Source organism: Mangifera indica, chromosome 5 (genome assembly GCF_011075055.1).
Source record: "Mangifera indica cultivar Alphonso chromosome 5, CATAS_Mindica_2.1, whole genome shotgun sequence".
In the NCBI taxonomy this organism is placed as follows: domain Eukaryota; kingdom Viridiplantae; phylum Streptophyta; class Magnoliopsida; order Sapindales; family Anacardiaceae; genus Mangifera; species Mangifera indica.
The window spans coordinates 6,692,042-6,707,193 of NC_058141.1; the positions used below are offsets into that span (position 1 = coordinate 6,692,042).

General features: G+C 30.7%; 1 protein-coding gene across 2 annotated transcripts; it reads left to right on the forward strand.

The window, feature by feature from the left end:
• Positions 1-6,181: 6,181 nt before the first annotated feature.
• LOC123215251 lies at positions 6,182-12,940 on the forward strand. 2 transcript variants are annotated; one of them, XR_006501993.1, is made up of 8 exons: positions 6,182-6,403; positions 6,498-6,544; positions 7,052-7,199; positions 7,317-7,515; positions 9,192-9,321; positions 11,171-11,347; positions 11,451-11,685; positions 12,667-12,940. XR_006501993.1 is itself a non-coding variant. In XM_044635267.1 (7 exons), exons 1-7 carry the CDS (start codon positions 6,259-6,261, stop codon positions 11,607-11,609), a joined length of 1,005 nt encoding a protein of 334 aa, XP_044491202.1. In that variant the 5' UTR covers positions 6,182-6,258; the 3' UTR covers positions 11,610-11,940. The 2 variants fall into 2 exon arrangements, 1 of the variants encoding a protein (XP_044491202.1); XM_044635267.1 differs by lacking the exon at positions 12,667-12,940 and having other exon boundaries at positions 11,451-11,940.
• Positions 12,941-15,152: the final 2,212 nt, after the last annotated feature.

The window sequence follows — 15,152 nt, forward strand, 5'->3', positions numbered from 1 at the left end:
ATAATTTTTTTTCTAAACTATGTTCTTGTCATCAACCAAAAATAGAGATTATTATATCTTAATGTTTTGATGACGATAAAAATGTAAGTTTGCTATGTTAACATGTCCAAAGAATGCATGAATACATTACAAAGATAGACAAAATATGAAATTTATAGATAAATCTGAAGCAAGAAAGTATTGATCCTACCTCTTCCATAAGGAAATCATGCGTTAATCATTTAGTGTTCTAGAAATAAAAATTACTTGAAAAGAGAAAATGTCCAGCTGTGATGTTCTAATTGCTCCAATCATGAGTTTCATGCCATGTGTAAATTGCCCAACCTTGCCACGTGTAAAGCTATCCAATTGGTCACTTCATCACACCACGTGTCCAAGTAATAGGAGCTTAAAATGTCCCAGCCGTGACACTTTCTCTTTACATATCACTGCCATGTGTTGTCTCTAAGCAAGTGTCCAATGCATCATTGCCACGTGTCCAAGGAAGTATGACCAATCTATTGTCTCGCTACCATGTGTCCAAGTTATATGCTGCCTTAGATGTCCCAACCATGAAATTAGAAAATAATCTTAGTCGTGACATTTTCTCCATTGCATCACTACCACGTGTCCAAGCTCTTAAATGTCCCAGTTGTGACATTTGAAAAGTGTTCCAGCCATGACACTTTGCATTACTATGCCATGTGTCCCAACCATGCCATACCACATGTCTAAGGCCTTAAATGTCCCAACTATGACATTTTGAAAATTATCCCAACCATGACATAGAATACCAGTCTAGGTGTGACACATAATTCAATCAAATTATGACATGTGTAAAATCCTTCTAATAGTGCAGTTTTTCAAAACCTTTCAGTCGTGTTGCACTTTAGTCCAATTGTGGACCTCTTACAATCAAACTCATACTTCAACCATGTGTAAGTTAACATGTACCCATTCAAGCTTCTGGATTTTTATACTAAACATAAAAATGAAACAAGCTGCTTGTGAACAGATCTGTCGCCCATGCTAAAAGCATTTAAAGTTATCTGTTAAAGCATTTAAAGATGTCTATTACGACTCTGATTGAGGTTTTTTTTGGCTGAATTTTTCAATTGATTTTTCACAGAAACTCAATTCCAATGGCACGCAACCTAACTCTATAAATTCATATTGGATTGAAAAGCAAAAGGTTAGATAATTTACATGCCAAAAAGAAAAACCTAAAAGAATTTGTTTTCTTTATAACTTTCTCCAAGCTTCCTTTTATTCATTAAGAGACCAAGTGCATTGAGCTTGTATTTATAGCTTTATAGAGGCATTTAATACCTTTATCTCTTTGTAATCAAACATCTTAGGTGCAATCTCGTATCAACTAGTGTAGTGGGTGTAACCCCAAATATACTATGTGTAGAAAATTTTCAAGAAATAGTGAAACTCTAAAGTGTTTTACTTGGAGAAGTGGCTATAGGAGGCTTGTAAGAAAAAGCTCTGAAACACTCTAAAATTAAGCTTTTCTAAAATTTAACTCTTTAATTCTTTTTTCAGTTGTTTGTTGATTAATTACCTATTTTGCATTGATTACTCTTGTTATTTATTACTTAAATTGTTGTTGTTGTTATTGTTATTTATTGTTGTTGTGTTTTTGTAACATCTTACTCTGTTTTTGTTATTTTATTGTCGTTATGTGTCTTGTAAAATTTACTCTAGTATTTATTGTTGTTTTGCATAAACTTGATTGCTAAGAAAGTGTTTCCTTTAATTTTTATTAAGAACCTATTCACCTTTCTCTAGGTATAGCCATTTCAAAATTGTTTAAAAGATATGAATACAAAAAAAAAAAATTATCGGGGGGTTAGATACCCAAAGAAAAGAATAGATATGATCACATAAAGAGAAAATATTAGGTAGAGAATAGATTGGACTCGAGATAAGTTCGAGAGTGTTTCAGTAGATTGGGTATCGATAAGGACTAGACATCCCATTGAGATTTAAGATTATATGATACTTATAGGACATCGAGAATTGAGATTATTAGGTTGGTAAGAGAACACTCGTGACCTAGGTATACTCATAGATAGGATAGAGTCCAACAATTGATGTTCTTAGATGAAGAGATGCATCATTGCTAGGATAGTAGGTCTGTCAAGTGGCTAGGACTTTTCAAGGCATAAATAGCCCGTTGATTTGGTGGTCCAAGACTTACCAAGGCGTAAATAGTCCATTGATTAAGGGTCCATAGATTAATTTAGTTAGGACTATGAGTTTGTCAATTGGCAATGAGTGATATATGGTTCAAGACTGCATGTCTATCAATTAACTAAGATGTACTAAGACTTAGGAAGTCTATTGATTAGGGTCCACATATTAGCTAGAACTACAAGAATGTCAATTAGCCTTATGAGATTGGACAACCAGGACTAGAGAAAGTTACCTAAAAAGTGGTCACTGGAACAGGTACATTGATTCCTTGAGATTCGAATAAGACCAATGACCTAAAATCAAGATCAAGATATCTTGGGTAGTAAAAAAAAGAGATATATTGAGTTTTGAAAATGTAGGATAGGTGATCCTTACATACTGAGTTTTATACTCATCTCATTCCTTTACATTTTGCAGGTGATAATGGCGATGAGGTGGTGACTCAATGATGGAGTAGCATGCGAATGATGGACTCATAAATGTAAATAGCCTAAGATGATGACTCTAATATTATGATCATGATTATATGATAGATTTGAATATATGATTTCTAGTACATGAATTTAAAGGGTTTTATATTATATGCTTGAGGATTATTCTGTGATTATTGAATTATTAGTTTTTATTATCTTATTAATAAAATTTTTTAGTAATTATTCAAATTAAAGGAGATACTGTGCATGGTGGAATTGATAACATTGATTTTAAATTGATATATCATTCATGCATGTAAAGATTTTATTAACACTTTACCCCGAAGGATAAGACATTTGGGAAAGGTGTTGTAGAAACAATACTCTCTGACTTACTTGGTTTCCAAGCATACAAAGTTCCATGTCACTCATTTTTTATCTCTCTCTCCCTAAAATGATGTCTAGTTATTAAAATGAGTGAAAATATGTTAAAAGATACTTTCAATATTTTGGATGCGTTTTTTGGATGATAACATGAAAGTCATGGGATCATTCCTCATTTTATAGAATTTCAATTAGATAACCCTTGGAATAGTCATTCGCCTTATTCAAATGATTGTTTGCCACTTAATCCATTTATGGTATGGCATGTTATCTGATTCATCGATTTGGTACTTATTGAATGGGTGTTTACCCTCTTGAATTATTGTTCAACCACTTATTTCTTAAATAATTCAACTTATACAAAAAAATCACTTAATCTTATATTTACATGAATTCATACTATATAAAATGGAAGAAATATTCTTACCATACACATACGGGTATTACATTTCTGTGGTGTTTTTAATTTTTGGGACTTATTAGATCCTTTCAGTAATGATACCAAAACAATTAAGAAAGATGACTATACAATTAAATGACAATAATTGATAAGATAAACCGTTATCGAATTTTATTGAGATTTGGATACTAGACAAATGTAATAACTATAAGGTTAACTTTAGTACAAGAAAATTATATAAATAACCAATAACAATATCTGATATATGTTTAGGCTAATTAACCTTTAAATAATTATCCTTTAAAACCCTAGTTAAGAGAAATAAAAGTTTAACAAAACTTAAATGCATAAATTTTATTGAAACTAAAACATGATGGAATGATTGAAATCCCTCTTCTAGAATTATTTCATGGTTGTTTTGCCAAGAATGATCTCCCTTCCCCAATTGTTTGATATCTTGTCCAAATTGGGGAAAAATTAATGTTGCCTATTCAAGTGTGGAACGATGTCCTTCGCATGCTTGTTCATCATTTTGTCCACATTTATGTCCTTAAAATAAGCTCGTTCACTTGTCTGTTAAAAAATTTATCTAAAATTGGTGTCCTTGAAATTCCTATGCTAACACTCTGCTATTGTTAAAAAGCTTGTTCCTACCTTGGTACACATATTCTATAATTTTTGCACCAAAATGGATTGCTTCTCATCTCGCTTGAACCACTTGTGTATCTTAATGGAATTGACTACTTTTCATCTTGATTGAACCATGTTCCAAATATGACAAAATCAATAGAATCAATCTTATCTCCCATCCAATGGTGGTTGGTGTTCTTTCATTAAGGATTTCAATGTCTTTCATTAGAATATTTCAGTTCTAGCTATTTTTCTTATTTTGGCACATTTCACTAAGGTTTTTGATGTTTTTCATGGAAAGATTTTGGTGGTCGGTGGTGTTTGAAGGATAATTATAATTTAAAATGAGAACATTTTTATTTTAATAATTGTTTGAGTAAAAGTAAAGTAGTTACAACAAAGGTTTAGGTTTTTTTTTTTTTTTTTAAAGTAAAGGGTTAGGGTTACTTATAATTTTAATTAAAAACAAGCGTATTTTTTCTAAAATTTTAATAAGGGTAAAATTGTAACAAAATAAAAATAAATTTTGATAATCTTTATACCTATAATAGAACTAGTAATCAAATTAAATTATATTATTTATCACATCAATTTAATAAATATAATATTATGTGTATAATTTTATACATAAATAATAATGTATCGTTATGTGATTGAGTATTGTGTTATCTTTAATTTTTAACTGTTCGACTACATAATAATATTATATTATTTATGCATATAACACTATTAATTTAATAATAAGAGGACGTTTGATTCAAGGGGTAAAGAGATTGTTTTGGTAATTTATCTTTTATTACTTAAATTACTTTGTTTGGTTAATAAGTAATAAAAGATTTCAGTAGTATTTTATTACCAATAATGATGTGATAGGCAATATAAGAGATAATCTTATTATTATTTTCACTTTAGATATTAAAAGATTATCAAAATAATCTTGATTTTATTATAATTATATCCGTATTTATTAATTTTTTTAGGATAAAAATAGTTTCATTTTCAATTAATACAATAAATAATATAAAAAATATTTTAAAATAATTAAACTCAATGACATTTTAGTAAAATAATATAATACTATTTTTTTATTATCTCAAATTAAACACAATAATTATTTATACCTACTATTTTTAACAAAATTTATAAAACATAGTAATAATTTATACTCAATAATTTTTAAGATAATATTTTAATTTTTATAATAAAATATTCTTTAAATCAAACATTTCTTAAGGGGGCGTTTGGTTGACATCTTTTATGATTATCTTAGTAATCTATCTTTTATTCTCTTGTTTGGTTTATCAATAATAAAAGATTACAGTAATCTTCTATTATCAATACTGACGTGACAGGTAATATAGGTGGTAATCTGATTACTACATTCACCTTAGGTATTTAAAGATTACTGAGGTAATCTTGAGTTTATTATAATTATATTATTATTTATTATTTTTTTGAGATAAAAATAAATTTATTTTTAATTAATATGACAAATAATATAAAAATATTTAAAAATAATTATATTTAAGCGCATTTAAGTAAAATAATTTACTAGTAATATTTTATTACCTTTAATCAAACACAATAATTATTTATACCTATCAAATTTTATCAAACATAGTAATCATTTATACTCAGTAATCTTCTAAGTAATCTATCTTCAAGGTAATCTTTCTATTTTGATAATAAAACATTACCCAAATCAAACACCCCCTAAAAGTTATCTTTCATTACCTGCTTTATTAAACATAGTTTTTAAGATATTTCATATTATCTCGAACGAAAGGCCACTTATTATCATTACACTAGTCGACTTAAAATATGACACTTATTTTTCTCTTTTTACTTTTTCTGTTCAAATTCAATTTATTGGATATGACTGATTTCTTTGTAGGGGTGATAAATGTAATTTCATCCAACAAACGAATAATTGAAATAAAATAAAATTTTTAATGGCTATGAAATTTTTATAGTTTAAATTATAAAGATAAACAATTAAAACAAAATCTAAAATTGAATAGGAGCGTATTTATAATTTGTACTATTATTGATAATAATTTTTATTAATACTAAACTTCTCAAAAACAGAAAATATTTTAAAAATAATGATATAAATAGGTTAATAATAAATAAATAATTTTCTTTAATAGTTATTATCCAATAAGATGAAAATTATTTCTCTCCATTTCCCAATATGTATAGCGCAAAAGTTAGGGCTTAGGAGGTTTCATCTTCGTATTGTGAACAGCAATGGCTGAGGAAACAGGAACAAAAACAGAAATGAAGCCATGGGAACAACACTCAAAAGTGATTCGCATTCCTCGTTTTGATTACAACGCACCTTCATCTATTCTTCAACATTCGTACTCTGGCTTCCTCATCACCTGCCCTATAAGTATTCTTTCATTTCTCTCTCTTTTTTCTTTTATTGATTCCCTGTAATTTTTAAAATCTTTCTTTCTTTACTCATTTTGAATTTTTGTAATCAGAGAGGGAGAAAAGCGCCACCAAAGAAGCCATCTCTATTCTTCAAAAGGTTTCCTATTTTTTTTTTTCCTTTTCTTTCTAATGATTCACCAATGTTGATTATTATATATTAGTGTATATTCATTTTAATAATTGGTAGTGATTATCATGTAGTTTAAACTCTATAGAGCTGATAATTTTCTAGTCCACAACTACTACATGTAATCTGTAGGAGACTTTCTTGCGTGACAAAATTTTATCATGTTTTTATAACAATTTTAATTACTTGTGCTGTATTATATTTACAAATTCGTTCATCCTGGTTTACATTTGAAAATTCTGTAGTTGAAAATTTACCTGGTTGGTTTTTTTTGCATGTTTTTTGTCCTGTAATGAGTAGGGTAGTATTTGGATGAGAACGAAGTAAAATTTAGGGATAATTTTGTTTTGGGTAAATGGTTTTAATTACTGGCAATGGTGTTTAAGCTTATTGCTTTAAATGGGAGACTGCTGGGTTGGTGTCATAGTTGGCCTAAATGCACTATTATTCATAGTTCTGTATTTATTTATTTTGTAGTATCTTGGATCCTGCTACTGTAACAGTTCTGGAAGTCTGGACAGCTCAGATACAAATGGTGACACTAAGAGAAGGAAAATCTACAGAGATGATACAAGTGAGAAATGTGCCAATGTTGTGGAAAGTGGGGGAACTAAAGAGGATGCAGGTTTTATTATTTCCTTCCAGACAAAAAGATAGATTCACATACAAAAAATGTATTTTAAATTTTGATTAGGGATTATTCTTTGCTTATGAAGTTGTTAATTACACTTCTAAATTGTAGGTGGACTTCCAAAGGATGATTGTATTCCTGATTCAAAAATAGATTCAAATACAGAAAATGATTTTGATATGTCTCTAGTGAAGCTAACTAGAAGTGGTTTGCTTCTCTTTACCTTCCCAAGGGAAAAATCTTCTAACGTTGTTAGTGTTGTGTCAAACATTGTTCAATCTATTGACTCTGGTAGTTTAAAGTCACCACTGTAAGTAGTTTACGTTCTTGTTATAATGTCTCCATTGAAACTAGTTAATGTGCATGTTTTTCAATATGCTTAATACTTTTGCATGCATATACTACATGTACATGAGTATTATGGATGTATTTATATCAAATCACTTAAGGTATGACATAAAGTATTTTAGCATAAGGGTTTCAAAGTTGGTTTAGTAATTTCTATTGTTAATTTTACATCTTGATTATTAAGGCCTGTTTTTTATGATTAGCAAATTTGTCATTTATCGTTTTATATATAGAAGTTTCGTTAGCATTGACATAAACCACTTAATTTTTGTTATAATTTAGTGTTACTTGTTATTTTCTAGTAATAATGAAGAATTGAAATTTCGTAGTTTAGCATTTTAAAAGTGTCATCTAGTTTCCTTCCAAAAACTTAAGCTGTAATGGAATATAAACTGTGCTTTTTTCTTTTAAGTGCTCTTGACCCCTTAGGTGCTATTAACCTCAAGATGATTAATGTCTTTTTATTGGAGAGACTATAAAGTATAATAGGAAGATTAACAACTTTTCTGCTAGTAAACTAATATGTTCCTCGGAGCATTAAGTTTTATTGTTCTTGCTTGATTCATATCCTTTTTCTTTTCTTTCTCCAATATTCAACTATAAATTTTTATCAAGTAGTTAGAGGGAATTTGAAACCTTTTATTTATGGAGACAACTTTTAAATTTAAAGATAATGCTATTTTATTTTGTTATTTCCTTTGCTTTCAATGAATTATTTCACTTGGAAATTTTCATGAACTTATGTGGTTAAAGTCGTCCAGTATTGATTTTTTTTTTTTGTCTGTTGGGACAATAATGAATTCTATATGGTCAAAATTGAATTAAACAAACTTTTTCTAGTCTTAGGGAAATTAATAACCTAAGAAATGCAAAACATTTCTTGGCCTATTGGTGCCAAACTGTGGAGATGATCTATGAAATTTAGTTTTTAATTATATGCACCATGAAATTGATGCATGTGACATGTCCTTGTTCATAGAAACAATCATTTCCTTGTGGAAAATAAAGAGAAGTGAAGCATAATTATATTAAGTAATAGCTAAAGCTTCCTTTGATATTCTACCGAAAAGATTTTATATTTTGTCAGATCGAGCTTTTGGGATTACTAACTTTTTCCTTTTTAAGAATAAAAAGACATTATTATTCTACTTCTTTTTGGTGTATTGGAATTGCATATGGCTATGAACTGTCTAATTCTTTGGCAGGTGAAGCATGATTGATAATTTTGTAAATTATTAAATTAATCCATGCATTCAAGTCCTATTTGAAATATGTGAGGAGCATTAATACGGGGCAATCAGATTTGAATATGGTTCATTCAGCTGATTTGCTTGTATTATTTAATAAATATTTGCCTTTGCCCTTTTGGCTATGTAGATGTGACTTGTGCATATTTTTGTTGTTTATATTATTTTATTTCAGTACTTATTTATTTTATTCATCCACAATGGTATTCAATAACTCTTAAGGTGAATCTTTTGCCAAGTGTATGCTTATGAATCTGTTAGTTTTGGTGGGTCTACTGTTGTTTCTGTGTTTATATGTTTTATGTGTTTTCAGCTAAAAATATGAGGTGCATATATTCCCTTTGATTGTATCTATTTGACTCATAAATAAATTGACATTCCCTTGGTGCAGTTGGTGTCATAGAATTTTTCCTATCCAATCTACTTGTATTTTGAAGGAGACAGACCTTCAGGCAACTGTATCAAAGTTGGTTCGTAAATTTGTGATTGATGAACAAAATAAACTCTCCCACCCCGTTAAGGTATACATTACTTTATAATTATTGCACAATTAAGCATTTGTATATGGGCTACATTCTTATAGGAGGACAAGAAAGCATGTTACTAATGAGACATATAATGGTTGAAAGTAACTAGCAAAGTTTCATTTAGTGCTCCTGGTTTATCTCATGTTTAACGTCTGTTTTTGGTGCCTTTATGAGGAAAATTTTTGTATTCTTGACACTTTAATCTCTCACATTAGTGGTGAGCACAGGAACCAGGAGAAATTGGAACCAATAAGTACTTGATGTTTCGGTTTCAGTTCCTACTTGAAACCAGCCTATCTCAGATAGGTTACGATTCTTTTTTTGTAGAATTGGAAAGTTATAGTTTTGGTTTTGGTTACGATTTCAACCCTCTAAGGAATCGAAATCAACCCGAGAATGAGATCTAAAACAAATTTAGGTGTTTGAGTTCCCTTTTTTATTTTTTGATACCGAAAACTGAGCGATTATCCTCTAGCGACACTAAATTTTTTGAACTTTAACGGGATGGAATCTTTGGGGCTTTATGCAAACTGCAATGGAGAATAAGGAAGAGGAAGTTGAGATTGATCCAAGAAGACTCCCAATTGATTAGGATCTAGCTACTTATGATCCCACAGAGCATTGTAGTCCTCCAACTAAGCATATTTTGAGGCTTGTAGATGAAATTACTGGACTCGCACTTGATGAAGTTGCAGAATTGGGTTCCGTTATAATGAAGAAACGGGGAATGAACAAACCACCAGTTGTGGGGGTTATGAAGCCAGGTGTTGCTGGTATGTTTGGAATGGCAATGAAGGCAATAGCTACAACAAGAGAAGAAACTTGAGAAGACTGTTTTTAAGGTGAAACTGGAATCATATGAAGCTTCTGCAAAGATTAAAATTATAAAGGAGGTTAGGAGTTTTACAGATTCAACTAATTTTGATCCTACTACATCGTAGATTAAAATTACATCCACTTAACATCTGGGCCATTCTCTCCCAAAGTAACACCTATAAATTAATAAGGAGAATTAAACTTGGCCAACAATTCATGAGGTGTCTTTGCTTGATCACACAAGAAGGTATGATGCTGTTCAAGAGAAGTTAAAAGTCAATGCATTTTGTATCTCAATGAGGGTGGCATGGATCCAAGTCAAATGATTTGGATAGTTTGTGTTGGCAGAGTAGTGAGCCTATAGGAGAAGATTGGAGCAATGAGGAGTTCAACTAGTATTGACTAGACACCATCGATATTGAAGAAAGGCGTGTTGAAAGAAGGTTAGCAAATAATTGAGAAGATGAAAACTCTGGGGGCAAAGTTGTTATGGAATGAATGGAAGCTGATACTGTGTTAAAAAATTGTAAATAGTGTTAGGTACCCAAAATCTGAACCAGATCCGACTGCGTAGATTCTGGGTGGGAACCTTTCCATACAGGTTCCAATTCTGGTTCCCAAATCTTAGGAACTGGTCAGTTCTGATTCCGGTTTTGGTTTCTGCTTCTTCAACAGGATACTTGGAACTGCTTTTCCCTATCTCTCACTTCATCTTAGGGACAGTAGATTCACTTGTGTGTTGGAAAAAGAGAGCTTTAGAAATAAATTTTTTTTGGAAATACATGAATTCTGCTGTAGATTATTTTTGTTCATCCTGCTCATCATCATTATGCATGATACATAATAACTGCAATGTAATGCATGCAGATACTTGTCGCTACCACACATTATCCCTTTTTAGGTGGGGTTCTCTGCTTATCTCTCTCTCCTCATGTTTGTGGTGGTGGTTTGTTACTTTCATAAAATGAACAATTGTGGTTTTTTTTTTTTATGATAGCTGTGTAAAAAATTGTATCCAACATTTTAGTTTGCAGTGGGATATAACCGAAGAGGATGTGAAGAGACACAGATGAAGACTACAAAGGATGCTTTAAATGGTTCTAATCTCTTTGCTCTGTTGGATCGCAACAAATGCTTCAATGTAGTGGCTGCTGCAGTTAAAGATGTTGTATCAGATTCAGAAGTTGACCTCAAATCTCCAGAGGTGAAATGCTGAAAAGCTTGTTCTAGTTCCGAAGTATTGGAAAAGTCTTACCTTTGCCTTTCCCGTTACTCTGTTTGATTGACAAGAATGGCCCATTTTGCAGCTTTCTATTCTTGTAGAGTTGCTCCCCGTTGCTGTACCACCTACCGAGCCATTAGTTGTTGCTGTCTCTGTTCTTCCTCATAACATTGTGACGACAAAGCCTCGGCTATGCATCAGGGCATTGGCCTCCAATATGTATTCAAAGAATGAAAGGACTTGAAAGAAATCAATATGTGAGAAAATTTTACTTGACGAAGAATCAAGGCATTGACAAGAGGTCCAAGGTCCATATTTCGGTTAGACTTCTTCTACTGATAGCACAAAATTGCTTTGTTTTTATGCTTTAAAGATTTTTGCAAACCAAGGAACTGATAATTTCTATGGGTGCACTCTATACCGACAGATTTCTTTGTGTTCTTGCTTCAACATTTTCTACTATCTTTTGTTTGTTTTTTAAACGAAAATGTTAATACTGTGAAATGCTAAAGGTTAGATGAGTTGAAAGCTCAAGAGTGTGCAAAATGATAACAGCTATTTTATTTTTCTTGTAATTTCTGAGAGAAGATTTATTTTCCTGTTTCTAGTTGAGGTGGAAATTGATTGATACTGTGCATCAAAAACAGGTCAGTTCAGTGCAAATAGTAGCATCTTGTGGGATGACATGAAACTGGCTAAAATGAGGAATGAAAATATGTGACATGTATGGTATAGGTTTGTTTTTGAATTTCCATTGGCAAATAGGACTGAGAGTGTGGTCATTACAGTGGATTGTGGGTAGAACTAGAAAGAGTAGGATATATACATATATTGAAGAGCTGTTTGTTAACCAAATTTGGTGTATTAGATTAGATGGTGATTGGTTTTAAATAAGGTGAGAGAATCACGCAGTACGGGTGGCCAAACCCCAAAACAAATATTATAATATATTAAGAAACTCAATTAATGAGATTAGGAAATGATTTAGGCTATTTTAATATTAAATTCCCAAACTTTGATCCAATGATAATATTTAACCCTCATATTAATTTATTCACTTTAATAGAAAATGTTTGATTTCATTGTAAATTATTAGTTTATCATTCTTAATGATATTATGAAATTACCCTAAATACTTAATACAAGTATCAAATATTAATTTGTTCATATTTTTTATTAAAATTATACAAGTACCTTTAACTAATTTTGATTACAATTATAAGTATACTATTTTGATATTTTCTTATATATTTTTTTAATTTCATTTCTCTTAACCATTGGTGGCGACTGACTTAACGTAGCTCCCTCTCTTCCATGGGCGTTCATATGACCGGCTAGAGCTTCAACAGATCTTAGTTCTCTTTTGCAAAAGCTACATGTGTAAGATCTTGGTGGCCATGAAATCCTATTAAGATATTCGTCTCTATTGCTGTTGTTGTTGTTGTTGTTGTCTTAAAGGATTTTACTTCCAATTTTCTGGTTTTTAGAGTTGTTGCTTTGCACCGTTGTTATGACATTGTTGGTCTTCCTTCATTTATGCTACGTGGACACATCACTTCTCCCTCTTCTTGATCATTTACACTTCTTAGACCTCTACGACAATTGCTAAATGGGACCATCGTTTGCCTTTGTCAAGCTCGTCAACAAACTGAACATGATGCCCACATACAATACGTTTGTTGTGGATTTGAAGGATGTCATGACCATTCATAGTGTGTAAAGTAGGGATTGCCGATTAGGAGGGGAGGCAACCGAAGGCAATAGAGGAGTCGAATTAGTAACCAGAGATGTGAATTTGGTCGACTTGAGTCAATAAAAAACTAGACAACTCCAAAGTTGATCATGGGCAATAGTATTCAAGCCATGATTTGACAACAAAATGTGTGTAGGTGAGATTGTAGATTAAAGGAATCAGAGAGAAATGTAGTCACGTGTGGGAAAATGGAAGGATTGGATTAAAAATTGATACAAAAGATGCAGGTTTTGATAGATTGACCAGTTGAGAGGGATTGAGTTTGCCTGATTAAAGTAGAAAGAATGATGTGGGTAGGGAAGGGGAGGCACTGTAGTGTAAAAAAAGAAAAACGTACATGTTTTTCCTAATCTTATTAATTAAGAGATAATTAATCTGTGTTAAATTTTACATTTTCATAATGAAAATATATGACAAGTTTGAAAAAATAAATTTTCAAATTTAACGATAAAAAAATTAATATTTCAGTAAATTTCAGTGGTCATTCAGTATATTAAATTTTTGTAAACTCAATGGTGAGATTTCTGATGATGAGTATAATTATCAGTATCATACAATATGTGATACATATTATATGATATGATACAAATAAAAAATGATATATATCTTAAAGTATATTAAAAATTAATATGAGATGATGTGCATGTCATACATATAATACGTCTTGGTAAAATTAATGATATAGACTAACACATCTTTTTGAACTAAATTGGGTATGTAATTAGGGATGGATAAAAATCGGATTGAACTTAAACATTCTCTAGCTCAAGTTTAACTTAAATATAATATCATTTGATTCCGATCGAATTGAATCGATAATTTAAATTCGTGACTAAATTTGATTTAAATTTATGGCTCAGATTCATAGTTTGAGTTTACGACTTATTGACAAAACAATGTTATTTTACCAAATAATAGACAAAACCATTTATTCAAACTGAACTTGAGTCAAACTGAGCCAAACATAGTTGAATGTAATTTCTAATTGGATCAATACTGCAATGTTCACTCAAAAGTTGGATAAATCTCTCAAATGTTGTTTTAAAGAGAATTTTAACCAATTGTTTATAACCTCCAACGTACTTCATTGTATTCTCATCATGTAGGATCTATTTTCCTTGGAAACGAACAGAAGCATAACTAGTCATTTAAATTATCAATCTTACAATAAAGGGCAAAAGACTATTTCCTACCCAAATTTTAGCTCAATCTCAAAAATATACATATGACAAATAAAAAATCTAAACACCTACCTACTCATAAACTTTCATTAACTTTTTTATTAAATATAAGGATAAAATCGTTATTTAATAATAATATTCAAAAATATATAATTTTATCTCATTTTTTCCTCAAATTTTAAAAATTAATATTTAACCCCCATACCTGAACTTTAAAAAGTGACTCCCCCCAAATCTCTAATTTTTTCTTTACCTTCCCTCTAGCCACACAAGACCAATGTGGCTCGAGGTTAAACGATGAGCATCGTCCAAATTTGGACAACGCTCATCATCCTTTACTAGATGACAAAGCATCATCTATTCTTTGAACGACTCTTGTCGTCCATTTTAGATGACCCTCGTCATCCAAATCTGGACGATGAAGAGTCATCTAGTAAGGATGACGCTTATCGTCCAGTCTAGACGACGCTCCGTCGTCCAGAGATCATACTTGGACAATGATGGTCATCTACAAGAAAAACGAATTTTTTAAAATTTAATTAAGGGGGAAAATGTTAGTTTTCAAAATTAAAGAGGGAAAATGAGATAAATTTTAATTATTTTAATATTATTGATAAAATGATCAATTTATCCTTCAAACCTAACAGAAAATATGTAGGTGTGCCCTAACAGAGTAAACTTTAGGTGGGTATTTGGATTTTTAATCTGTCATGAGTATATATTTGTCTTTTCAACAAAACTTGGGTGGGAAATTGTCATTTTCCCTACAATGAAAAATTTTGGGAAAAAATTAAACATTTATAAGAAAAAAATCTATAGTAACCACTTATTGATATATGTGTCACCTCTAATT

Coding starts and splice junctions, on each gene's coding strand:
- LOC123215251 (XM_044635267.1), top strand. CDS start 6,259: ATGGCTGAGGAAACAGGAACAAAAACAGAAATGAAGCCATGGGAACAA. Junction 6,404..6,497: donor CCTCATCACCTGCCCTATAA/GTATTCTTTCAT, acceptor TTTTGTAATCAG/AGAGGGAGAAAAGCGCCACC. Junction 9,322..11,170: donor AACTCTCCCACCCCGTTAAG/GTATACATTACT, acceptor CCAACATTTTAG/TTTGCAGTGGGATATAACCG.